General features: G+C 41.7%; 1 protein-coding gene across 7 annotated transcripts in view; it reads left to right on the top strand.

Moving 5' to 3' along the window:
• The first annotated feature begins 2013 nt into the window (after positions 1 to 2013).
• The window catches only part of PLCB1 (phospholipase C beta 1), a 714547-nt gene continuing 688842 nt past the window's right edge, over positions 2014 to 27718 (top strand). For 6 of the 7 annotated variants that reach the window (XM_027621223.2, XM_027621225.2, XM_027621230.2 and 3 more), the window contains exons 1-2: positions 2014 to 2168; positions 19173 to 19250. In XM_027621223.2, coding sequence (XP_027477024.1) covers positions 2070 to 2168; positions 19173 to 19250 — 177 coding nt within the window. In that variant the 5' untranslated portion in view covers positions 2014 to 2069. The remainder of the gene's footprint in view (positions 2169 to 19172; positions 19251 to 27718) is intronic. The other variant, XM_027621224.2, reaches the window with a different exon arrangement.

Genomic DNA, 27718 nt, shown 5'->3' with positions numbered 1-27718 from the left:
GAGGATAGAGAGAACAAATGCTTAAGAGAAAGGAAGATTTCTCTCATTTTTTTCTTTGTTCATATACTGTTTCTTCTTTTTAAAAATCAGTTTCATTGAGATAAATTTTATTTTATTATTTTTTTAAATATTTTATTTATTCAACAGAGAGAGAGACAGTGAGAGAGGGAACACAAGCAGGGGGAGTGGGAGAGGGAGAAGCAGGCTTCTCATGGAGCAGGGAGCCCAATGCGGGGCTTGATCCCAGGACCCTGGGATCATGACCTGAGCTGAAGGCAGACACTTAACGACTGAGCTACCCAGGTGCCCCTAGATAAATTTTATTTATGATAAAATGTAATCATTTTAGTTCTATGAGTTTTGACAAATGTGTACCTGCGTGATATAGAACGTTTCCAACACCCCCAAAAGCTCCCTGGTGCCCCTTCTCTGTCAATCCCTGCCTATTCCTGGCCACAAGTGACTAATAACCTGCTTTCTGCCAATATAGGCTAATTTGCCTATTCCAGAATTCCTCCAGTTGTTTGTTTACCCATTAAACCTGTTGATTGGCATATGTAGTTTCCAGTTTGGACTATGATGAAGAAATCCATGAACACTGTTACATAAGTCTGTGTGAACATACATTTTCATTTCTCTTGGGAAGTCCTGGGTTTTAGGATAAGTAAACGTTTAACTTTTTGTAAGAAACTGCTCCAAAATGGCTTTACCATTTTATACTCTCTCCAGCAATGGATGAGAATTCCAGTTGCTCTATATGCTCTCAAACACTGGTATTATCAATCTTAAATTTTGCGTATTCTGATGGGGGTCCTCTCTTTTCTACGAAACGAGAAATGTTTGTTGAAAGAGGACAAACATTCTTAGATTCATGTTACTAAATGAGCAAGTTTCTATCCATAAGACACCTCTCTCTCCTTTGTCTCTCCTCTCCCTCTGTCTGTCTGTTTCTCTCTCTCTCTCACACACACACACACACACACACCACCACCACCACCACCACCACCACCACCACCACCACCACCACCACCACCACCACCACCACCACCACCACCACCACGTGGAGAGGGGGCCTTCTGTCTCCGTGGGAAACAAAACCATTGTTTCTCTTAGGATGGACTTTCTTTCTCAAAGGCACGACTTAACCGCATGCCCCTGCTTCAAGACCAGCGCGCTGCAAACTCTCAGGCGCCGCAAGGTTTCCCCAAAGAGCTCTCACGCCGCCTCTCAACTGCTCTCCTCTCTACCAATAAATAAAAATTGTCCTTGCAAAGAGCTGGGTTGTGGCTGCGCTGGAGAGCTCCAGCTAGGGGCTGCCTCTCTGAGGCTGCCTCTCTGATCCCTCCCGAACTCTCCCTTTTCCCACCCAGTTTGGATCCGAAGACATTCCAGGCTTCGGCGCAAGTTCCCCGGAAAGCCCCAGGGAACGCGCGGCTCGCGGGCACCCCGGGCACCCCTGCAACCGGGGCATGGGGCATGCTCAGAGGGCGCGCGGGCGGCGCAGGCGTTGGCTGCAGTGGGGCCCAGGAGCCGGGAGGTGCCGCTGCGTCCCCGCTTCCCGGCGCCTGACCCAGCGCGCAAAGTTGGGCTGGAAGCCGCCGGGGGAAGGAGGGACCGAGCCAGCGAGGGTGGCGGGGAAGCGGGGCGGGAGGAGGAGGGAGGAGGGGAAGGAGCGGGTGGGGGGGGGCGCCGAGCGTGTGTCACTCGCGCTCTCCCTCTGTGTATAGAGGATGTGCTGAATGGTGCGCTTCGAGGCGGCGGCGGAGGAGGAGCAGTACCCGGCGGCAGCTGGCAGCCTCGGCAGCCCGGCTCGGCTTCCCTTCGCCCTCCGAGGCTCCGCAGCCACCGCGGGCGCCCGACCCCGCGTCCCGCCCGGGGCATGGCCCGGCGCCTGGCCCCCGCGCGCCCCGCTTGCTGAGCCGCGCCGTAGGAGGTGCGGAGGCCGGGAGGCCGGGGGAGGCCGGTGGGAGAACAGAGTCGAGAGCCTCGCGAGCCGAGAAAGGAGCCCGCGCCCCGCGCCCCGTCCCTGCCGCGCTCGCCCGGGCCGCCCGGAGCCCCGATGAGCCCAGATGGCCGGGGCTCAGCCCGGAGTGCATGCTTTGCAACTCAAGCCCGTGTGCGTGTCCGACAGCCTCAAGAAGGGCACCAAATTCGTCAAGTGGGATGATGTAAGTCGGGGGCGGCGGGCTGGGGGCGCCAGCGGGGGCGCGGGGCACGGGGCCCGGCGCGGGGCGGGCGGCGTGGGGGTGGGGCGAGGGGCGCGTTATGCAATGGGCGCCCCGGATCGGGCCGGGGCGGCCTCGGGGCGCGCGGGGTGGCCACTGCCGAGGCGGCTGGCAGAGATCAGCGGCTTCGCGCGCGCTCTTGGGCTCCACGGGTTCAGGAGTTGCCATCCTTGCTCGGTCTGGCAGGCGCCCCCTGAGGGTCTTCTCTCTTTGGGGCCAGTGGAGCAGGAGGGGCAGGCTTTGCCAGGGACAGTCCTGAGAGTTTGGAAAGTGTGAAGTTGGGACCAGCTGGAGAGCGCTGGGGTGTGACCAAGACGCGCCCCTCTCCGCCCGCAGACGCACCCCCCCATTACCTCTTTTGCCCCCTCTCCAGAAGGAACGGCCTTGAAGTCCGAAACTGTTCAGTAACTGCTAACCCCCCTGGCGCTCTTATGGGAGCCCACGCGGCAAGAGAACACAGCGATCCAGCCGACAGGTGGTCGCTGATGCCAAACTTCAGCGCCTGGCTCGGGAGTGAGGGGCCTTGTGAAGGGCCGGTGAGGGCACAACTGAGGAGGACTACAGGGCAGAAGCGGGAGCATTGAGGGGTCTAGGAGTCCTCAGTGGGCCTGCGGGCAAATGAGGAGGGCTAGTTTTTTGGGGGGAACTGAGCTGGATGGAGTCCTCAGCTCGAAACAGACCCGGCAAGGCATTCCCCCACCATTTAATGTACCTCTTTTGCCAAGTGGGGCAGAGCTTAGCCCAGACCCGGATCTCCAGGATTTCACATGAGCCCTGGACCCCCGGACTTCAAGTGACACCCACCCCCCACCATTGCCTTCACACACTTTTATAATAATCTTGCTGAAAACATGGGAATCTTCAGATGGAGGACATTTTCGTACCAATTTGTGTGTCCTGGGTGTCATTCAAAAGGTTTGATAAGAACAACCCACTGGGATCAACCTGAGCTGTCAGGATCTAGAGAAATTTAGGTCCAAATGAGGAAGACATCTCTTAAACAGGAGGAATTATCAGAGAATAAGGTGTTCTTGCTGAAAAGATTTTCCACCTAGTAAATTATAGCCTGTTATCCTCCAGGGTATTTTTCTTTAATCTTCTTAAGCCATTTTCCAGTGTCTGAAAACAATTTAAATATTCCAGGTAGCGAATCCAATTACTTAGCTGAGTGAGTCTGTGTCTATATTTTGTCCAGTTGGAAGTGTAAACGAAACTTGGGAGTATGAGCCACAGCTTCCTTGAAAGCTAATGCTAATTATCAAATGCTGTAGGCAAGGTTGTAAACCTACATCCTTTTACTGAGGACTTTACACTTCTCTTCTTCCGTCCCACTGTAATGACCGGATGTTTTTGTAAATGGAATAGAATCTAAACAATAAGTTCAGACACAGATTAAACGCTTTGTTTGTGTGAAGGGAAAACAACAACAACGAAAGAGAAAATGCAATTCAGCAACGAATGAAACAGTCTTACTCATCTTGAGGTCTCGAATAGAGAGCGGATGTGTTGAGCAAGAGGGTAAGGGCGGAAGGACGAGAGAGAGAGAGAAGGACTTTACAGGATATAAAAGGGTATTCCACCATAAGCTCTGGATTTATTCACAGTGATGATTTTAAACAATGGTCCAGAATGTCGTATTTGGAAGAAGATAAGCAGCATCACTTTAAAAATGAGGCTCTTCTACGGAACACATTTTGATACATCTTGGTAGATGATTTTTATTATGTGCATTCATGGCATGTGTATTTCCTCCTTACCTACTAATGCCAGGCCCTATCCTAGCTCACGAGGTGGTGATGAATGTAGACAGAATCTCTGCTGTTACAGACCTTACATGATAGGTGGAGGAGACAGAAAATGACCGAGAACACCCATCATATAGAGATGAGGAGTGATGCGATGAGAGTAATGGAGAGGCCACCAGTCAGACACCACCTGAAGAAGGTGAGAAGCGCTCCTTCTGAGCACAGCAAGAGTGAGTTTACTGGGAAACCCTACAGGAAGGATGTAGGCACTAAAGAGCGGGAGCCTCGAGAATCTCAGATCTTCTATAGGGAAGAACCTAGACTGCACCCAGGAGTCACGTTATCAGGAATATGATGAACTCTCCTGCAAGTTCCTTGGCGGGCTGTCTCCACGGTGATCTTGAACGAAGAGGAGACCAGACGAAGAGGAGACCAGACTTTCTCAGGTCCCCTGTATTCTCCTCAGGTGGATACAGGTGACCTAAGTTCACATTTGAACCTGGGTTCCAGTTCATATTTGCCCTTCCCAAATCAAGCCAGGTTAGGTGATCTGGCTCATTATATTGCATCTTAGTGATACTTTATGAGGAAGACAGAAGAGAACTAGATTTTGAGTCCAAAGGCTTGAGTTTACCTGCTGATTCTCTTGCCAATCAGCTGTGTGACTTGAGGTTAATCACTTAACTTTTCTGAATCTTTGCTGCCTCTTGTGCAAGACTTTGAGAATGCTACATTTTTTTAAACCTGTTTTACATATAGTGGTTGGGAGTAGCCAGTAGGATAAAGCGGCACTTCTCACAATTGGGCATGCATCAGAATCATAAGAGGGGGCTTGGTAACTCTCAGATCGCTGGGTCCCACCCTCGATTTCTGATTCAGAAGGCCTGACAATCAGCAGTTTTCATAAGGTCTTGAGTGCTGCTGAGGCTGCCAGTCTGGGGAACCACACTTGGAAACCACTGAGATACGGTTGTGAAGTAACTTAAAAAGTGTGATAGATAGCTCCCGTGATCTTGTCAGCCTGTGTCAGTTTTTGCGAGTTTGTGATTTTAATTTTATCTCTATGTTTGTCTGTTGAGAAATTCATCCAATTGTTATCTTTCTAAGAGGTAGAAGGACCTCAATGATGGAATCATGGACCATCTTTTTAGATCTTATGGCATATTTTGTGAAGTGTCTCTGATGCCTAGGCTGGCTTAATTCACATCCATACGTGTCTTTTGAATTTCCTTTATGCAATGAAAAATTTTCAACATTGTCGCCTGCTTCTGGTGGGACTGTTAGGAAGGGAAAGAGAAGCTAGAGGATTTTTGAGAGGCCTTCTTGTCTGTCTTTGAGCAGGGGAGACTGCTGTGTTTCTCCTTTTGGCTCTGACTTTGGGAAATACTTGCATCCCCCCTGCCCCAGGGGTGCATCCCCACCTGCTTGTCTAGAGGAAACGTAAGTGCTGGAAATATTTTTAAAATCTCTCAAATATCTGATCTCCCTTAAAAACTGTAGAACCCTGCTCTCTGGTCCTTAAGAAGAAAGATGGGCAAACTCAGAAAACAGATTCTCAATAGCCCCTTAGAAAGCATAATAATACATTTGAAAATGATGAGTGTGGGGTGATTTAAAGTTGTGGTGAGATTATCTCTTGTTCCTTGAGTGGTTAAAACACCATAATCACCCATCCTCTTTTTCTGCCCACCATATGGAATGGAAGATGTCACCTAGCAGGTGCACTTGCCCTGCATAATCTGTTGGCTGCCTACTGGCTTCATGGCTGTGGCTTCATGGCTGTGGATGCTCGGAGGGTGGTAGTCAAAAGCTTTGATGTAGGCACTAACCAATCACAACAGACAGTAGGTGGGCGATGGAGTGGAAGCAGGGTCTCAGAGAACTCCCTCTTGCACCAGGACCAGGCACTGGCCTTTCTTTGACTTGATCCTGAGGAGGGCTGGGGGTCCCCAGGTCTGTGGGGCATGTAGAATTATTTCAAAGTTTGAACAACTAGTAGTAGCGTGTATAGTCAGAACATCAAGGCCAGCAGATCCAGGACTGACCTATCTTGGTGATCTGTTTTACCAATGGTATCAAAGGATGCAACTTTGTCCTTGCTTTTATTTTGCGTTTGTATATTCTGAGCCCCTGTAGTGGAGGGGGGCGGTGTAAAGGGCTGTGGGTGTTGTGGGAGAGTTCTGGTGAGATGGAGGGGGGTGGGGGTTCCTTTCTGCATCTGTTAGGGAGCTTGAGAGATTGTGAGTCTGGCCCCCTTCTCTCCTGGTGGTTGGCCTTGCTCTGTACTGGAAAGTATGTGGAGGAAAAGAGAAAGGCTAGAAACCCTACAGTAGGCCCTCCCAGCCCCTGATTTGTGCCTGTGTAAGCTCCCAGGACCTTGTCTCCTTGTTCTACAACCTCTAGGGCATGGAAGACTTCTCATTTGTTTGTTCTTTCTTTTTCTCTACTCTTGCCCTCCAAATTCCAAGCTCACTGTAAGTTACTTAATGCACCTCAACCTCAGGTTCCTCATTTGTGATGTGAGGATTGTAATATTTCCTGCTGCATGGAATAGCTGTTAAGGTTAAGTGAGGGGAGGCACATGCATTGTTTTGCATAGTGTCCAACACACAGGAAACCCTTAATAAAACACAGTTTTAAAAATTATTGTCCCCCGGGCGCCTGGGTGGCTCAGTTGGTTAAGCGACTGCCTTCGGCTCAGGTCATGATCCTGGAGTCCCGGGATCGAGTCCCGCATCGGGCTCCCTGCTCAGCGGGGGGTCTGCTTCTCCCTCTGACCCTCTTCCCTCTGGTGCTCTCTGTCTCTCATTCTCTCTCTCTCAAATAAATAAATAAAATCTTAAAAAAAAAAAAAAAAATTATTGTCCCCCCAGTAGAGGGCCATGAATTTTGTCATAGTGGCCAGTGTATGTTAGATGACTCTTTTATTCTATAAGTGGGAAGATCCAGACCTTTAATGTATTTTGTTGCCTTTAATGTGGGCTTTGATTTTCATATTTTATAATTAGAAAGAGAAAAAAAATCACATTTTTATCCTTTTTAAAAAAATTCAGGTGTTTCAGAGAAAGTGAATCTATATAAAAAGCAGGACACATTTTCTTTAAAGCAAGTCAGTTTAAAAAGCATCCAAAAGCTTTATCTCTACTTAAATTCTTAAAATACATACATGTATATATGGAAGGAGGAAGCAATTAAACAAAACTCTTGTAATTTAGTAAGAATATATATATATTTAAAATAAATATATATAAAAATAATCTCTGTACATTCTGTCTCGCAAGCAGTCTAACTCAAAAGTTGTAATTGTGCCTGGCTAAGTTGTTTGAGGAGAAAGCTGAGGAAGCTCAAAGGTTTGGATTTGCATTAATGCCCCATGGATTTTAAACAAGTAGCACCCTCCTCCCTCTCTACCTCTCCTCCCCCCACAAACAAAATCTCTGCAGTTAAAACAGGTAATGGGGAAGGTGCAGTATACTACCCAGCAACATACACAAAAGCTTAGTTAGAATATTTGCATTATGTAGAATTTGCAGTTAGATTCCCAAATGATGACAGCAGATGATGGATGACCTGGACAAGATTTATGAAGGGAGCAGAGAGGAAGGGTTCACAAGATGGGCATTCGGCAGCACTCACTTCGGAAAGGTTATGGGAAACAGGAAAGAAACAGCTCTTGCTGGTAGGTGGTGGATCTGGTTGGGGCCCCCACCGAGCGAAAGGCAGATTGTAGACTGGTAAGCTGACAGGGGCCCTCTAAAAGGCCACTTCAATATGCCCAGATATATCCATTTTTGACGTCCAAAGAGCTTTTGTGAATTTCTACTGATAGTAATTACTTTAAGTGTAAAAGTATTAACTTTTCCAAAAAGCTAGTCAAATAAAGCTATTTTAAGCTTTTTATCAGAGTGTAACATGCATGCAGTAAAAGACAAAAATCGGGAACAGCACTGATGGCCCCAGGTGCTCCCTTCCCCTCGCTACATCTCCTCCCAGGGCTAACCATAATCTGACTTAGAACTCTGTAGATTTGTTTTGCCTGTTTTTGATCTAAAAAAAAAAAAAAACCTCTTTTTTAATTTCCAGTGAAAACAAAACAAACCCTCTTCAGCCTAAAGCATATTTTTATTACTGCTGAATGAACCCTCTCGAACAATAACAGCAAAAATGACTTACCTTCTGTTTAGATGGCACTTGATTAGGTCCTTATCTGTCCTAAGGTGAAGTCTGGGAAGGGAAGCAAGGTGTAAATGCCCCAAAGGAGGAAACAGTTTAACAAAACTCTAGTGATTTATAAGGAAATGTAATGTCTACAGGCTGTTATTGGCATAGGAAAGCCGACTAGCAGAATGCTGTTTGTGGGCTATCTTTTTCTCTTCTACATTTTCTCTCTTATGTTGCCTGACTTTGATATTCCTGCCTGTGGTGCATTAGGATAATTTGCTCTGGCTATTAGCATATTTTGAATACTTCCCTTGAAAGTTCAGCCTATCAATAAATAGCTTCAAATTATATTTACCTGCAATGATGTTTAAATGGGACAGGAACATTTTTCTTTTTTTATGTCGAACTTGGGAACTTGGTAACCCATGATTAAATGTTTCTTTATCAGGATCGATTCATGTTATCATGAACAAGGAGTGCCAGCAGAAAATGGAATGGGATTGATTGTGAATTGTTGACTAATGCTATGGATCTCACCTAAATAACACATTCTTGGTGACTGAAAATGTTGGCTTTCCTGTTACCCAAGCTGATGTTAGGTTCATGCAGCCTTTTCAAATCATGTCATAAATTCCATCTGCTCAGGCAGATTTCATAATGCTTCCCTTTCTCCATCTATGTCATGTCCGATGCCCCAGTCTAAGCCATGTACTCCTGTGTATCAGTAGGGAAAGGGATTGGAGACATATTTCTGAGCTCAGTTACACATGAGATTTTAAGGAAGCCATCAATTTCTGGAACAAGCTAACTGAAATATCATGTAAAGTGATTTTCTTATCTTCTTCACAGGTTAATTTCAATTTTTGGAAATTTTAACTTTAATTCGCATTCTGAAAAAAAATGTTTGGGTCTGTGTCTTAATTGATGTTGACTAAATCTGTACATTTATCAAGAAACTAAATTATTGTAAATGGGGAAAGAGACTATTATATAAAATCAGAAAAAAATAGTATTAAAACAACAAAAGCATCCCACATTTGTTTTTCATTTCAGGGGCTCTTTTAGTTCATGATATTTGCTTTATGTTTTGTTTCTTTTTATGACATTAAAGTTTTAAGAAGCAGGTTCAGGGAAAATGGATTAGTTAGCAAAGAAAACACTTTTACCCAAACTCATCACGATGGGTGTGGGCCTATAACATTGATACCTAAAAGATTAAGAGATTATTTTGCTGTTAAAAAGTCAAATTTTATTTGGAACTTGTTTATAAGTTAGGTAAGAGAAAGTTAATTTTTTTAATTTTATTTATTTATTTGACAGAGAGAGACACAGTGAGAGCAGGAACACAAGCAGGGGGAGTGGGAGAGGGAGAAACAGTCTTCCCGCGGAGCAGGGAGCCCGATGTGGGACTTGATCCCAGGACCCTGGGACCATGACCTGAGCCGAAGGCAGACGCTTAACGACTGAGCCACCCAGGCGCCCGAGAAAGTTAATTTGATTCATTTTATAGAAGAGGCCATATGAACTCAAAAAGAGATGGAAGACCACAGAACAAGGCAGCAAATGAGCTAATAGATTTAAAAAAATGAAGGACGCTAAGCATGAAGCTTTCTCAGGTTTTGTCTCAGGTATGGTTGAGTCTCAGGTAGCATCAATTTTCACATCCTCTTAGTGGGACTTTTTAGAATGCAGAGTCTGGAAATCTAAAGCTACATTTACCTTTGGAGGCATCTGATATTCTGGCTGTAAATTAAGTTCTACCAGTATGAGATGCACTCATAGGAGATGGGGAAAGCGGAGGTATGAGTAAAACCACCTTTCTGCATTCTTGGGCTTGTTTCCATAGATAAGTGAGATGCTGAAGGAAGAAACATGACCTTCTCTAATTGTTCTTCAGTGGCTTGTTTCCGGGGCCATGGGTCTAAAGAGGCAATGGCAAGAGGGTGCTCTCTGTTCTCAGGTTACTCTTCCTTTGTCTTCAGCTAAGCTGGTGTGTTCTTGACTCCAGGAGTTCCTTCTGGATTTCTTACCTTTCTGAATGTGCTGGAGGCAATCAATAGCTCTCCTCAGGGGGCAGTGCTGTGGTGTTCTGGGGTCATTCATGGAGGCCCAACCTGACGCCCCCCTTCCCCAATCCTTGTGATTCTGTCAAATGCTTAATTGCTTGTCATTAAATCCTTTTATGTTCCAAAATTTCCAGAGAGATTTCTGTTTTCTTCACTAAGCCCTGCTTGATAGGCCTTTTATGGTTCTAGGATTTCATGATTTTCAGTCCTTATGTGCAAGCACCGTGTGCATCCCATGTAGTTTTCTCCTTCGATATTACATTTGTGTAACATAGAGTTTTGCTTTAACGCTGCCTCTGGAGTTCAATATCGAGAGTGAGTTCTAATAACAGGCGCTTATAAAGCACTATTATTTATTTATACACTCCCATTCAGTCATCAAGACCACCTTGAGTGGTAGGAAAAGGCAAGCGTTATTCCCATTTTATACAGAAGCAAACTGAGGCTAGTGAGTTGTGACTTGTTCAAGGACATACAACTGGTTAGTTAAATTTAAAATTAAGTCTGGTTACATTCTGGGCTCTTTCCAGGCTACCGTGGTATCTCCAAACAGAATCCTTTTGGTAATAAAAGACTTTAAATAGAATCCAGATCAATATTAGTTGAAAAAATTCTTCTCCAAAGAATCTCCCCGATTTTAGGATTCATACAAAGGGGATTTAGATCCCTACATACTTACACCTTTTGGCTATTGTCTTCAAAAACAGTTATTTTTATGGTGTATATGCAAAGTCCATTTTTGTCTACATCGTGTTACATGGGAACATAGGAAAGCTTCATTGCTACTCTGAGGCATAGGGTATATTCTACTCTACAAAGGTTCTGTATCAGTCATTCAATATAGACACGTGGTATGTGTGGATATTCAGGAAGGGTGTTAAAGGCCATTTTTTCATGCCTACTAAGTAACGCCTTGTGTCTAGCAAGACTCATTGCATGTGCTTCTCCACCTTTTTCTCTTTCCAACATACTTGCAAAATGTTGTATTTTGTTGGTTTCCCGTAAAGACGGGTCCTGTGGCTTCTTATGGAAATCATTCATCTTGGGAACCTTGGTAGGCATGAAGGAAATGTAGACGGTGGCCTTAAGCAGGATGCAGAATGGCTCGAATTCAAGGTAGTGTCAGTCAAGAGGCCAGCTCTAGATTACCAGTGCAGGAAGGTGCATACCAGGAGGTGGATATGCCTTGTCTGTATTATAACTGGACCAAGGCACCTGGAGGTCTATAGCTTTATGTTACTTATCTTCTTTCTTTCCCTAGGGCAGAGCATAGGCTTGGTACTCAGTTGGTGCTGAGGGAATGTTTGTGGAATGAAGGAAGTGTCTGGTGTGTGTCTGCACTGCGTTCACACAGGGAAGGCAGACCTGGAGGGTGGTCCGGTTCTGGAGAGACCTTCATGACATACTGCCCGTAACATTGGTTGGAAATCCCTGCCTTACATCCTTACATTCTATCTGAAATCTCCCAGAGTCCTAAGGGACTCTGTGGCCTTCCTAGATAGGGTTTCTGGATGAGAGTTGGAGAAGCAAAATGTTTATTGTCAATACAGGGCTGACTGTGGTTACAGGACCGATTTCCTGTAAGGTATAAATATGGCTTAAGGTTGAGTGTGTACTCAATTGCAATTTAATATTGGTTGAAAATTATGATGCTCAATGTATTTGTATCCCATATTCTGAATGTTACCAGTGGCTTCTGTTTTTTGAAAAAGATGCTCGCACCACTACCCAAGTATTGCTGTGAAAATTACCCTTAAAGCAATTCAGACACGTTAGGAGGGATAGAACAAAAGACTGATGGTTGTGAAAACATTCTCTTTATTATGCTAATGATTCACAAAGACTTCCTTCCTTCCCCACTCCTCCTTTAATTAAGGGGGCCACCTACATTCTCCCACCTTACCTCTGGTCCCCGGGAAAGCATACCTTTCTAGGTTCTGGAGCCCAAGATTCCTGGTTTCTCTGGATCCTGACTTTATTATTATCTCCCCTTTGATAGTATCTGTTAAAGTTTTCCCTCCTCTGAAGCTCCTCCAAGAACATATCAATATACCTTTTAGTCATAAAAATCCCAAGGTGGAATTCTGCACAATGTTCTCCAGCCTTCCTCCTGTAGTTACTGCCCCCTCCGTCATTTTCCCTGCCATGACTGAAGTGTTGCTTATACCCATCATCCCCCTTTCCTGACATCCCAGCTACTCCTTGTCAACCCCGACCGATAACTTTCCAGAACTTGTCTTTGCTTCCTTGCTTCTCTACCTGCTGTGGCTTTTTATCCACCCATGCAGTATTCATGATGAAAATATGGATTGATGCCTCTTAAAACTAGACATTTTGTTAGTGTTGTGATGATAAAATGTTTGGTTCCTGACCTTGGGGAATTTGTATTCTATTGATAAGGAGATAGATGCTAAAAAAATAGAAGTATAATTATTTCATTATAATGCCGGTAAGTGCTACAGAAAAAGGTATGGAAGTACATGTGAGCAAAAGAAATGTGGAAGGGTCCCCTGGAGGCATTCTGCTTATGGAAAGACTTGGGTTCTAAGTGGGACTTAGGCCATCAAGAGGAGGGGAGAGTGTGTCAGGCCAATGGAATCGCACATGAGGGCATTCCAAGGATCAAAGGATGTCCTTTGGAGGACAGAGCTGAATAAGCAGGTGGGGAACTTGTGGTTCAGGCAATGCTGGCAGGATGGCAAGTGGCCTGCTGAGACCACTGCAAGGTTTTATCATAAAGTCAATGGGAAGCCATTAAAGCCGTGTTTTCCAACCTCAGTGCTATTGACATTTGGGGTTAGATAATTCTCTGTTGTAGGGGGCCTCTGCATTATAGGATGTTTTGTGCCATCTCTGGCCTCTACTCACTAGATGTCAGTAGCAAAAACCCCAGTGTGACAAACCAAATTTTCTCTGGACATTGCAAAATTGCCACAGTTCAGAACCACTGATTAAATTAAACCACTGATTTAAATCTTAACTGATTTTAAAAAGTATTGGGTTAATGCATGTGCATGCACGTGCGCGCACACACATGCACACACATACAGCACATGAGAAATTGCTCAACATCATTAGTCATTAGTCATAGGGAAATGCAAACTCAAACCACGGTGAGATGCCCCATTATACCCACCAGAGCTATATCTTACTAAAAAATGGTCCCTTTCCTCAGCTGATGCCCCCATTAAGCAAAAGCACCTTGGATGACTGGGGATCTGGGCTCTTGTTTGAATTTGGAGTACAGTGTCTGAAGTAATCTGTGTGGTATTTGAGGAAATATATTTCCAACTTTTCTCTGTATTGTGTTAAGAGAGATTTTTATACCTATCAGTAAAATGTGAATATTGAAATGGTGCTTCTCACCACTGTTTTGCATCTTCTCTTCTGGACCTGGTAACAGACCTCTGCTTTCCTTTATTTGGGGGAAATTTCAGACTGGATAGACCTGTGGAAGAAAATTCTCATCAGTGCTGATGTATGTGGAAGTCTGACCTCACTGATCCTTAGCCAATATGGTAGCATCCTTTATTGTTTTATTTTTGTTTTTTGTTTGCATAGTTAGGGTTGCATTGCCAGTGTTTGATGGGATCACATTTGCTTTTCTGTGTGACCCTTAGAATTCTTTTTCCCTGTTTATACAGCTGTTTTCCCTGCAATATATATATTTGCCATCTTTGGCTCTCCTTTCTCCTGATGCAGGTCTTGGGCAGTCTCTCTGGAACATTGTTATTTTTCCTTGTTGACTCTGTAATATTGATTAATTTAGAAGTACCTGTCTTTATTCATATGTGTTCTCTCGTAACAGCATAAAAACATCAAATCACTGTGGAGTTAGGATTGTGGTCGACATTGACCAATAGACCTTCTGATAATGGTACTAAGGAATATGCTGTGGGTCTATGGACTGGTCCTTCACATTAGCTGTAAGGTTTAGGGTTATTCTTTGCACTAGTTTGCTAGAGCGGCCTCCACAAAGTACCACAGACTGGGGGGCTTAAACAACAGAAATTGATTTGCTCACAGTTTTGGAGGCTAGAAATCTGAGATCAAGGTGTTGGCGGAGCTGGTTCCTTCCTTGTGGGCCATGAGGGAAGAATCTGTTTAGGCCCATGACCTGGCCTGGTGGATGGACGGCTTTTCCCTGTGTCTCCACATTGTCTTCTCTGTTTCTGTGTCCAAATTTCCTCTTCTGTAAGGACACCAGCCTCATTCGATTTGGGCCCACCCTTGTGACCTCCTTTCAACGTAATCACCTGTGTACAGACTCCAAGTATGGTGACATTTATTTGAGGTACTGGGGTTAGGACAAAAAAACATACATTTTTTGTGGGGGCCACAATTCTTCCCACAACATACCTCGACCTGGCAGAGTATATAGCTCCGAGGGTGGCAACCTGCTGGCCCTATTCAGATATTTGAAGCATCGATGCTTAGGGAAGCAACTAGATTTATTTTGCACTACTTAGATGTTAAAACTGGATGGTAACTGTGTAAATGGAAAAATAACCCAAATTTGCTAGGTGGGGGGAATTATCTGACCAAGTTTGCTTTGTGAAAAACATTTCCCTACTAATGAGACACCTTATTTCTCCATAAGTTCGAGAGCTACACTACCTAGGAGAAAATAGAATGTAAGCCACTTAGGAAATTTAACATTTTCTAGAAGTCATATTAGAAGAGGTAAAAAGAGGGGCGCCTGGGTGGCTCAGTCATTAAGCATCCGCCTTGGGCTCAGGTCATGATCCCAGGGTCCTGGGATCGAGCTCTGTGTCGGGCTCCCTGCTCAGCAGGGAGCCTGCTTCTCCCTCTCCCACTCCCCCTGCTTGTGTTCCCTCTCTCGCTGTGTCTCTCTCTGTCAAATAAATAAATAAAATCTTTAAAAAAAATAAATAAAAAAGAGGTAAAAAAGGTAGAATGAATTCTAACGATAGAGTTTATTTAACCCAATATGTTTATTTCAATATATAATCAATATCAGCAATTATTAATGAGCTATTTTATATTCTTGTTTTCATTCCCTGTCTTTGAAGTTGTATAGCACATCTCCGTTGAACTAGCCACATTGTAAGTGTTCAGTAGCCACAGGTGGCTAGTGAGCCCATCTTGGAAATGCAGGCACAGAGCGTGCATTCTCAACTGGGGCCACATCACCTCCAAAAACATGAAGGGACAAAAAAATCTTTTTTTGAGGGACAAAAAAAAAATCTTTTTTTATTTTGTATACAGATATACGTACGACATATAAATAGATAGAGTATGTGATATTAAAATTTCATTGAGGATGATTAGGAAAATAAATGTCTAAAAGGGCTCCTTAGTGGGACAATAATGAAAAAAAAATAAGTTGCAAAGCAGCAGCTTCTTACATCATTATATTAGTTTCACTATGGATGTGTTGATGAGATAAGGATTCAAGTAAACCAGTTTCTATCAAATAAAGAGAAGTAAATGGAAATTTACCGTGCATCATCCACCATTACTTAAGACAAGTATGTTACCAGTGTTCTCTCTTTCAAGGCAGATGTTTATTGGGGGAGAAAAAACCCTTATAACTTGCAACAGGCAAGTTAAAGTTGAATTCTTAGAGGCAATATACTTACAAGACACAGGTTTGTCTACATTTTCAGCTCGCTGGTTCTCCTTGGGACTTTATATCACTGTGTTCCTGACCCAAACCCTTGCTTGTTGTAGGCCTATGTCAGCGGTTCTCAAAGTGTGGTCCCTGGACCACCACCAGCAGCAGGACTGAGGGCTTATTAGAAATGCGTATTTTCAGACTCCAACCAAAACATATTGAATGAGAAACTCTGGGGAAAGGGCCCAGCAATCTGTGTTTTAACAAGTCCTTTTAGTAAATCTGCTGCACCCAGAAGTTTGAAAACCGCCGTCTTAATTGGAATCCATGTCTTATGGTTATAGATGGAGAGAAATAAGAAATAGACCTTTGGAGAGTTGTCTCCATTTTTCTGCAGTAAAATGCAGCAAGAGTTACAGTCTGTCTGCAGTTGCCTTGGAAATGAAGGATGACCATATATTTCAAACTTCAAACTAGAGCATATGTTCTGACAATTAGGAATACTTGTGATCTGGGTTGAGTGGCTACTTTGGTACGGGGAGAATATAGGCACTTGCAGCTATGTGGGAGGTGGGAAAAAAGCAGGTGGAATTGAAAATGGATATTCATGTATTTCTGGGTCAAATCCTGCCTTGGATGGCAAGAATGCCAAGTTCCAGCTGATCTTGGAATGTTAGAGGTGATTATAGAGGAAGCAGGCAGGTAGCCGAGATAAATGATAGTTTAACAGAGTGACTGTGGCTGGAAGAGTGGGGTCAAGAAAATATTGAACAAAGGAGCTGTAATTTTGAAGGAGGAGAAGGAATAAGCTAGAAATAGCAGTATCGGAAGCAAACGAGGCAGCCTAGTACAGTGTTCTAAAATATAAATTTGAGCAGGTTTACCCTGCTGAGTTTAAATATTTGATTGTCTGGGATCCTTGCAGTCAATTATCACCAAGATCCCGATTAGAATCTTGTCAGATGCTCTCGTCAGACACTCTGATAAGAAAAGGAACCGATCTGAGACTATGTTAAAACTGCAGGTTAATTCCAGATTCACCGGAATGTGGGGATGTGTGCTGCGTGAACCTGTCAGAAAGTTTCATTTTGCCTGACTCTAGAGATGATGGGTGATAAAACAGACCTGAAAATACTTCTGTGATTTATTGCAAATATTGCTGTGAACTTTTATGTACATAATCTCATGGAAGAAGCTTAAACTACTTTAAAAATGTTCTTTCATTATCATATTAAATTTGTTTTCAAATGTCTTTTTTTTACATTTGGAAGTAATTTTGAAATCTTAAAATTTCAGCCGAATTTCCATGTAAAAGCACAATACTTGTGAAAGATATTTTCCAAACTGCACGTTAAGAATACACCTTGAGAGGGTGCCTGGGTGGCTCAGTTGGCTAAGCGACTGCCTTCGGCTCAGGTCATGATCCTGGAGTCCTGGGATCAAGTCCCACATCAGGCTTCCGGCTTGGCGGGAAGTCTGCTTCTACCTCTGACCCTCTCCCCTCTCATGCTGTTTCTCTCTCTCTCTCTCTCTCAGCTAAATAAATAAATAAATAAAATCTTAAAAAAAAAAAAAAGAATACACCTTAAGAATATCGGGATAAAACAGAATGGCAGTACTCAAAAACTTAAACACAGGACTATTGAATGATCCAGTTATTCCACTGCTGGGTATAAAACAGTTGAAGGCAGGGACTCAGATATTTGTGAACCTGTGTTCACAGTGGCAGTATTCGCAATAGCCAAAAGGTGGAAACAACCCAAATGTCCGTTGACGGCTGGGTGGATAAACAAAATATGATATGTGCATACAATAGAATATTATTCAGCCTTACAGAGGAAGGAAATTCTGACACCTGCTACAACATGGATGACCCTTTAACACATGATGCCAGTCACAAAATAAACCACTCACAAAAAGATAAATATTGCATGATTCTATTTATATGAGGTATCAAGACTACTCAAATTCATAGAGACAGAAAAGTAGGTGGTGATTTCCAGGGCCTTGAGGGAGGGGGGAACGGGGAGTTAGTGTTTAATGAGTGTGGAATTCCAGTTGGGAAGGTGAAAAAGTTCTGGAAATGGGTGGTGGTGATGACTGCACAATAGTGTGAATATACTTAATGCCACTGAACTTTATACTTAAAAATGGTATCGGTATTAACCTATTTATGTTATAGGTATGAACCACGATAAAAAAGAATGCCATGATAAACTTTCATTTACTATTTTAATAAATCAGTTTTATGCATAATCCACTAATAATAAATAATTTTATGAGCCAAGTATTTGGTCCAAGTGTTTTACCCAAATTATCCTCTTTAATTCTCACTGAGACCCTCTGAGGTAGGTATTATTATTACTTTTTTTCAGTTGTAGTTGTGTAAGATGAGACACTCAGAGGGGACAGGCATCCCCAAGGGGATGGCTTTCAGAACCTAGCTTTATGATAAGACTCACCATGTAGACTAAAACCATTGATCTGTTCTTCCCATCGGGAAAACAATCCTCAATTCCAAAATTATTTCTGCAAGTTCTAATTTTCATTATAAGTCTTTTTAATCAGGTAGAGGATATGCCATACCTTGGTTATAATGTGTATGAAAAAGTTCAAATAAACTGATAATTTATGTCTCTTTTAAAAATGTAATTCCTGCAAAGGCCCAAGTATTTCAGTATAAAAATCCATATCCAGTGACATGTGTTTTCTTGTGCAGATGGTATGCCTTTCTGAAAATTGCCAAAAGAAAAGAACACATATTTTAGAAATGTTTAATATTATAATTACAGTGCATGCCGTTTTTGCTTTATAATGTGCATGCTTTAAACTCTGAAGACTATTTGCCTGTGATGTTTTATTTTATCTTATGAAATTTAAATTTGTAACAATTTCGTGTATATCTTTCTGAAAATGTAGATCATGGCCTTATTTACTGTTACCTTGGAAACAGCAATGCCCAAATAGTATGTTTACTCTCTTTAGTACTATTAAAGATCATTTTATAGCACAAATGTAATTTAAAATATTACATTCAAGCATGGATTTTAATTAATTTTACTTATATAAAATAGGTAATGGTGTTTAATCTTAAAATTATTTGGAAAACTAGATAGCACTTTTTAATAGAAAACATGTCAATTTGTCTTAATAAATATATGCATTGCTGGGCTTTTTCTTTACAAGTAATGCACAGACATTCTAATTATTAGTAAAGAAGCTTAGTTATGTGTTAATAATGCTGTGAAGTTAGGATGCCTTGTCTATTTTTTTGAAATTTTTGCTAATCATTGATGACCTTGGAGAAACTCTACAATTATTATTTGTTAAGCGACTCCTGGGTAGGACTTTCTACAGTGATATATGTTGATATTTGTGTTTTTTCTTATATTTCTAGGACTCCGCTATTGTGACTCCAATTATTTTGAGGACTGACCCTCAGGGATTTTTCTTTTACTGGACCGATCAAAATAAGGTAAAAAGTGAGATATGTCTTTCTTACATTTTCCAGTTGGTTGCTGATTTGCCAAGTGTTTAAGTTACCTACAAGTATATCCTTGTACCTACAAGTTACTTAAGTATATCCGTTTCATGGGTGACCCTTTGTAATTTATTTAGATTCTACTTAGAATCTCTTAGGTGGAAATGTCTTAGGATTTTCCAAGGATTCTAGTCCAAAGTATTAGATATGCTAAATCTTAGAACAATTGGTATTTTTTTAAGGACAAGAATATGGAAATGTGAATTACATTTGTTGTAGAAGAAAATTAGCCAGCATTAGGGACTTAAGTCCCCCCTCCAGGTCTACTCTTCAAGAATAAAGAAAAATGATAAGAAAATCACTTTTGACCCAAATGACTATGAGTTGGCTTTCCTTTCCTCTTCCTTCTCCCCTTTGCTGCTTATTAAACGGTTCTCCCAGTCTTGGGGGGACTTGGGTCCTGATCGTTTGTACACATTAGAAAATTAAGAATAAGATCCCTTTAGCTCATACCTTCAGTTTTTCAGGATTTTTCTTTTCATTTGAGCTTCCTGTCTACCATATCATGAATTTAGGATCTCATTTACTATGAAACCAATTGAGATGATTCCATATTGAATTATTAAGAAGTAGAATGTCTGCAGATCGCAAGATTTATTTGGAGTTTAATGGGCAGAAAAAAAATATTCACAGAAAGTAGTTATTATTTCAAGAGACAATGCCATAGTTCTTCTGTTCCTGAACACTTGAGGCCACAGAACACAGAATATTTTGACTCTGTAAGTTCTGTTATTTGGAGAGATGGGTAAGCTTTATTGAGTGTGCTAAATACATATTAAAACCAATAAAACACCTGGTACCACCTTGTGAAGGACTGTTAGTCTTTTCACATCCCTGACTTAGGTCCCTATAGCCAAAGTTATTGGAATTTGTCAGCCTTTCCTTCTGCCTTCAGGGCAACCTCGACTTCATCTGTGAGCAGTGGTCTGGAACTGATCCTTTGCAATGCACGTTTGGGGTCAGGGTGGAGCCTGGGGGAAACTCTCAGGGTAATGGACAGTACTCTCTGGCTCCTAGAGCCAGTCCTGTACGTGCTTGTTTACACTCATCCAAAAGGCGAATTTTAACCTTGTAGCCCTGAGGTTAATTTCTGAATACGGGTGCACTGGAATCATCTCTGGCCCTACGTAGATGCAGGGCTAAACCATAGACTCCACGCTAATGTAAAAAAAAAAAAATGTTTTTGAGTAAGATTTCCTACTTAATGTTCATGTTTATTACTGGGTGTGTTAATCACTTTGGCTTTGACATTCTTTTTGGTTTCCTGCTGTTATGTATAAAACAATGGCTTGAAAGAGCTTTTTTTTTCCTCCTAAAGGCTATTTTTAGAACTGTTGAAGCTATATTCATGAAAGATATATTTATAATGCCTTGGGCATTTTTAAAGGTTGGGTATTTGTACAAGGGACTAAACTGTCAGTTTGATTTTTCAGCTGGTAAATCAAGCTTCTATAAAAGCAACAGAAGGTATTTTGGTTTTTTTAAATTATTCATGGCAACTCAGTTAAGCTCCCTTCTAAGACCAGTCATAAATATTTCTTTGCTTAAGAAAGAGAAATGGTTTAGGACCAAAGGTTCTTTGATGCATCTCCATTGTTCTGCGAACCCAGGATTTTGACTAATGCCTATTTACAGATGTAGGAAAATTTCTTTCAATTTTTTACAGCAACCATTTTCTCTTGGTTGTAAAGCTGTTTATGACCAATTGAAACAAATAATGTGGTAGCAGTTCCTTGTATCTGTTTATTATTGTCCCTCCCATGGATATTAATCTTACAGTTCTGCTAAGAGATGGTAAATTTCATTTCTCACTTTTTAAATACCTAAGTCATCCCTCAGTCATATGTCAGAGTTAGGAAGTTTATTTTCTAGTCAATGATCATGTATCAGTATACAAAAGATGAAAGGATTTAAGAAAAAAAATTAAACTTTCCATTCTTCCAAGTTTGTCATTTTCTTCTGGCTTTAAGCCCGGTCTTGGAGCCAGAAGGAGTGATACATTCACTTCTAGGAGATGGATGGGTGTAAGTGATATATTAGAGGATATGTATGCTAGAAGATGATGCTCTCAAATGAGGGATGGCAAGCCTAGCTTTCAGTCCATGTTTTTGCATAAGATCATCGATGGTACCAGGCCGCATGGTGCAATCATGATGTTACTTAGAGGCCCATTTTTTTAAAAATATTTTTTCTAGCCATGACTCTTAGTGATGTGAATCTATCACATGTATTATAGAGATCGTGTCTCAGAGGAAAAACAATAAACTTTTAAGTTTATTCATCGATTTTACACACTGTGTTTTCCATGGGTTTGGAAACTTGCATTGGTATTTATGGTAAGGTGCTTCTCGGCTACCTTTGGGCTTCTTCCCACCTTGTTTCTCCTTTGTCCATCAGACCCGTGCCAGATCGACTCCTGGTCTGCTCAGAGGCAAGCTGAGTGGCTTTAAGAAGCTCTTAGTAAAGAAGCCCTTGTAATGAGATCTTTCTTTTTATAGCCCTAGAGGAAAATTCTCACATTTTACGCAATGTCTTAGCTGTGTCCTCTCTCCTGTAGCAGCTACATGATACTATACTCCATGATACATTATACCATCCTATACATGATACTATAGACCAGAGCCACCGATTTCACCCTTTATGGACGATGACATGCTCCCTTCCTCTAACTCCCCCTTTGATTTTTCATCATAGAAATGACAGGTGGCAAAGAAGACGGGCAGCATAGGAGATAGATTTAGGAATTAAAAGCTGGAGCTAGTAGCAAGTAATTTTTAGGTAGCAAACATGTGCTTTGGTGAACCATTGAAAGACTATTTGGGGCTGGTGGAAGCAGATAAATATGAACACGATCTTAAGGGATAAATGTTCATACGTTGTACCAGCTCTGAACTTATTTTAATCACTTTCTTCTTTACCATTGGCTCTGTACATCTCAGTGACTGTAAGTAGCAACAAGTTTCTGAATAGGACTGTTTGAAGCATGGTGGCTTTTCTTATGTTGGTGTATATTATAAAGAGAATGAGCCTATTTGTAATCGTGGGTGAGAAGGGCCTCCTGCACAGCCTGAGTATTTAAGAAGTTGCCAGTGTTAAGCTAAGCCTTTCCTTTGGTCCCATACTGGGACGAGGACCCAACACAGAAAGTGTCAGCCATGAAAATCATTAACTACAAGAAGCATCTGCATCACAGTTTTGGAGGAGAAGCCAAAAAGAAAAGAGAAGTCAATGTTAAAGAGCTAAGACAAACCTATCTTCCCAGAAGATGAAACAAAGTAGACCTTTGCCTTGCAACTTGATGCCCTGTTTCTATGCCAAGGTTGGTGTAAAAATAAAACTAGTTACTGCTAGTTCAGATCCAAGACGTTCAGTGTAGCTCAGAGGACTCTTCTTGCATCCTTAAAAGAGGAGCTTGGAGGGAGATGGAAGAAGAGCACATACTTACATTAAGTTGAAAAGGAATAGGAGGAAGAATATACATTTATAAATGAAGGACTCCTACTACTTTTTCTTTTTTTATTACAGATTTTATTTTGAATTTTGTGAATAATACACAAATACATTCTTTGCATAAAAGAGTGAAGCAGTATAAATGTTCTTAACCACTCTCCATCTCTAACCCCAGTCTTAGTCTTCTCTTTAGAAGGCAACCCTGGTAACAGCTTCATGGTATATTTCCAGGTCTCCTTTGAAGGAATTTTACATGCATAACTATGGAAATATTTCGTTGTTTTTTTTTTTTTATGTCTGTTTGTATCCTAAATACCATCATATTATTTTTACTGTTCCGTGAACCCGTGTTTTACGTTATAATTTGTCTTAGAGAACTTTTCATGTAAGTACCTGTGTATCTATCTCATACTTTAAATTGCTGTATCAAATTCCATAGAATGGATTACTAAATTTTATTGAATGATAATCTCTCACTGATGGACTATTTGGTGTTTGTTTCTGGGACTACAGAAAACAGTCCTGCAATAGTCAGCCTGTGTATCCTGCTCGGGGTATATGGGTCAGGGTTTCCCTGAGGTAAATGATCAGAACTACAATTGGTGATTGAAAGCTATACATATCTTAAATTTTAGTTAATAGTTGCATCATTTTATAACCCTGCCAGGCTTGTGTGAGAGGAACTGTTTCCTCAGGCCTCACCAACACTATTAAGAAACATTTTATTTTTGCCAATCTGATGCAACTGTTGTATCTCTTTGTTTTAATTTGCCAGTGTCCGACTTGCTGGTAAACTGTGCATATTTTTATACATTTATAGACTGTTCCTGTTTTCTGTTACATAAATCTTATATCCCTTGCCTTGTGTTGAGAGTTTTCTATGTATTCTAGATGTTAATCCTTTAGCTGTTATAGATGTTGCAAATACTTTCTTCCTGTTTGTGGTTTGTCTTTAAATTTCTTAACTTTTAACTTATGCATGGCAAAAGATGACTTGTCATTTTCTTTTTTTTTTTTTTTTTTTTAAAGATTTTATTTATTTATTTGAGAGAGAGAGAATGAGAGATAGAGAGCGCGAGAGGGAAGAGGGTCAGAGGGAGAAGCAGACTCCCTGCCGAGCAGGGAGCCCGATGCGGGACTCGATCCCGGGACTCCAGGATCATGACCTGAGCCGAAGGCAGCCGCTTAACCGACTGAGCCACCCAGGCGCCCTGACTTGTCATTTTCAATTTTGATGTATTCACATTTCATTCTCTCTCTCTCTCTCTTTTTTTACTTTTTGCTTTACTTAAGGACTTTCTTATTCCTCATCCTTATGGCCATCATTATTATTAATTTAAGTTTCTAATCTTAGTCTGTTCAAGCTGCTTTCACAAAATACCATAGACTGGGTAGTTTATGCACAACAGGAATTTATTTCTCCCAGTTCTGGAGGCTGGAGTCCAAGGCCAGGGCCCTCTTCCAGGTTGCAGACTTCTCCTTGTATCTTCACATGGTGAAAGGGGCTGGGGAGATCTCCGGAGCCTCTTTTATAAATGTACTAATCGCATGTATCATGTGACCTCACTGATATGAGGAATTCTTTTTTTTTTTTTTTTTAAAGATTTATTTATTTATTTGAGAGAGCGAGAATGAGAGAGAGAGAGAGAGAACATGAGAGGGGGGAGGGTCAGAGGGAGAAGCAGGCTCCAGGGAGCCTGATGTGGGACTCGATCCCAGGACTCCGGGATCATGACCTGAGCCGAAGGCAGTCGCTTAACCAACTGAGCCACCCAGGCGCCCTATGAGGAATTCTTAATCTCAGGAAACAAACTGAGGGTTGCTGGAGCGGTGGGGGGTGGGAGGGATGGGGTGGCTGGGTGATAGACATTGGGGAGGGTATGTGCTATGGAGAGCGCTGTGAATTGTGCAAGACTGTTGAATCACAGATCTGTACTTCTGAAACAAATAATGCAATATATGTTAAGAAAAAGAAAAGAAGGAGAAGATAGCAGGAGGGGAAGAATGAAGGGGAGTAAGTCGGAGGGGGAGACGAACCATGAGAGACGATGGACTCTGAAAAACAAACTGAGGGTTCTAGAGGGGAGAGGGCTGGGGGGATGGGTTAGCCTGGTGGTGGGTATTAAAGAGGGCACGTTCTGCGGGGAGCACTGGGTGTTATGCACAAACAATGAATCATGGAACACTACATCAAAAACTAATGATGTAATGTATGGTGATTAACATAATAAAAAAATTAAAAAAAAATAAATGCACTCATCGCATCCTTGAGGACTCTGCTCTCAAGACCTAAGCACCTCCTAAAGACCCCACCTCCTAATCCCATTTTTGGGCATTAGGTTTTTAAGGTATGAATTTGGGCCAGGGGCTGGGGAGGACACAAACATTCAGACCATAGCATAGTCATGCAATGTGTTTTGAGGACTATTGTGAGGTAGGCTCTAAATTTAATTTCTTTAAATGGGTAGCCCTATGTATTAGTGTTCTCTGTTCTTTTTGGTTGGAGCCAGCTATGATGGCACCCTTTCTCCTGTGGCTTTCGAGTAGTTCAGGGTGCTGAGGGCGTGGAGGTGGGAACTGAGGTGTCAGGTTGACCTGAGTTGATGGTCTTATTGTGCTCCTAGTACCGACACCTCCCCCACCACAGTGGCCCATAGGTCTGCTCCTATAAGTTTTAATGCCTGTGGTCTTCAGGGATGTCATTTCCCACTTCATTTTTTTCCATTTATCTTCTGCCTTTCATACTTTCTGACTTAATAAGTACAACCCCCTTTCTGTTTACCCATGACCGTAGTTCATAGACATAAATTTATACCTGCATATTGAGTCATTTTGAGGGACTTAGGACAGGAGGGATAGGCTCTACCATCTGCTCCATCTGCTGTTTTCTTCTGGTCTGTGATTTGCATGAGACGCCATTTGGGATCCTTGTACAGAGCGATGATTAAGTTTCTATTAATGAGAACTATAGACTGTCTTCTCTTACGGTAATCTTAAATTTCTATACAGAGTTCAAAAGCAAAATTTAAAAATTAAATACTTACGTAAGCCTCAATGACATTTTTTTTTCAATATGAGAGTCCAGGGTTCACAAATATTATAAATGATGAATCACAGATCTCCACAAGAAATTCTAGGAATATCCTATTAAAAACTTAGTCTGGCCTCCATAAAGAACTGCCAGGTACCACACATTTCATGAACCGTCATTTAGCAATGGTGTTTCTTCTTGGGGGCACAGTTCTCTGGTATATTCCAGAAACATCAATTTTGACCTTTCTTGTGTATGGTAAATGGGGTAGGATACTCAACAGTCTATTGAGTACAATGATGTGGTTATAAATTTAAAAAGATGAACTCTATTCATTTTTATTTGATAGCTTTCCCCAAAGTCTGAAACAGTAACTTAAATTACCTTAGAAAACAGCAAAATGCATGGGAGGATTGCTTTCTGAGGGCTGGGATCATTCTTTGGCCTGGAACAGTGCACCAATCATTGCTAACTAACCAGCAGCATCTAGGGACTGAATCTTTTTCTTCACTTTCTCTGAATTGCTTCACCATTACTGAAGAAATTGATAGTGTAGATGCAGCACGAAATCTATACCCAAGTCCTTACTACTCCACAAGCCCCAAGTTGGCCCCTAGTGGCCAGCACTTGCATTCTTTTGCTGTTTCTGGTCACTAGTGCTCAATTTGCCACCCGTGATGCTGCCTGGAAGACCCTAAGAATTAACAACCACTCCAACCCAAGGAGTCTGATAGGTAAATACCACGGTTCCCTCCCCTCTTGGGTGGGATAACTCAGAGGTGCCAGCTTTATGTTTTTTTCCAAGCATTCTTTGGTGGGATTAAGCCCATTTATGCACAGTGGTAACTGGCATGCAAACACACCCGTTATATCCTTCCTTCCCTTCCTGTCTCAATTCCTCACTCCTGATGTGTCCTGGAACCACTTCTAAAATAAGCTAATTTTACTAGAATCCGTCTCTAGGAACGGCTTAATATAGATGCTTAATGCTTGACATCTTAATATAGATGCCCCCTAATTAAGGGCATTAAGAGGATTTCTTAGTAAGAGGCCCTGGAATCTATTAGAAGAATACTTTTGTTTTAAGCCAAGCAGTTTTCTTAAAACATCCATAATTTGGGAGGCTGGAAGCTGGTTAAGAAAACCAGCTCTGAAGTCAGACAGATGTGGGTTTGAGCTCTTGCTCAACCTTATTTAAATGAGTGACCTTGGGTGAATTTCTTCACATTCTATGCCTGAGATTTCTTCATCTGTAAGATGGGGTATTGCTTTCTTAGGATTGTTGTTAAATGTATTACGTGAAGTGACTAACGCAATGCCTGGCACTTTGTAAACTTTCGATCCTTTGTGGGGGCTTTTTTTTTTAATTTAATTTTTTAAATTTAATTTTAGTTTTAAAAATTTCAGCTTTATTAAGGTATAATTATTAATTTATTGACAGACAGAATTGTAGAATATTTAAAGTGTATATCGTGGGGATTTAATATACATATACATTGTGAAAGTATCCCTGTGGAATTAACATATCCATCACCTCGCAGATTTATTTATTTTTTCATTTGTGTGAAAACATTTAAGTTCTACTTTCAGCAAATTTCAATTATATACTACAGCATTTTCAACTATAGTCACCATGTTTTACATTAGATCCTCAGACCTTATTAATCTTCTAGCTGAAAGTTTGTACCCTATCACCAATCTCTCCTTATTTCCTCCACCCTGCCCCCACCCCAGGCCCCAGCATTCACCTCTGTAGTGTCTCTATGAGTTCAGAGTTTGACTTTTTTTTTTAAGATACCACGGATACATGCTACCATGCAGTATTTGTCTTTCCATGACTTATTTCACTTAGTATAGCACCCTCAAGGTTATTTGTGGTGACTTTTTATTATTGGGATATAATAACTAGTTTCTGATTAAA

Source organism: Zalophus californianus, chromosome 8 (genome assembly GCF_009762305.2).
Source record: "Zalophus californianus isolate mZalCal1 chromosome 8, mZalCal1.pri.v2, whole genome shotgun sequence".
Classification (NCBI taxonomy): domain Eukaryota; kingdom Metazoa; phylum Chordata; class Mammalia; order Carnivora; family Otariidae; genus Zalophus; species Zalophus californianus.
Note: the sequence above shows the minus strand (reverse complement) of the source record. Positions and strands in the feature narration are given on the sequence as shown.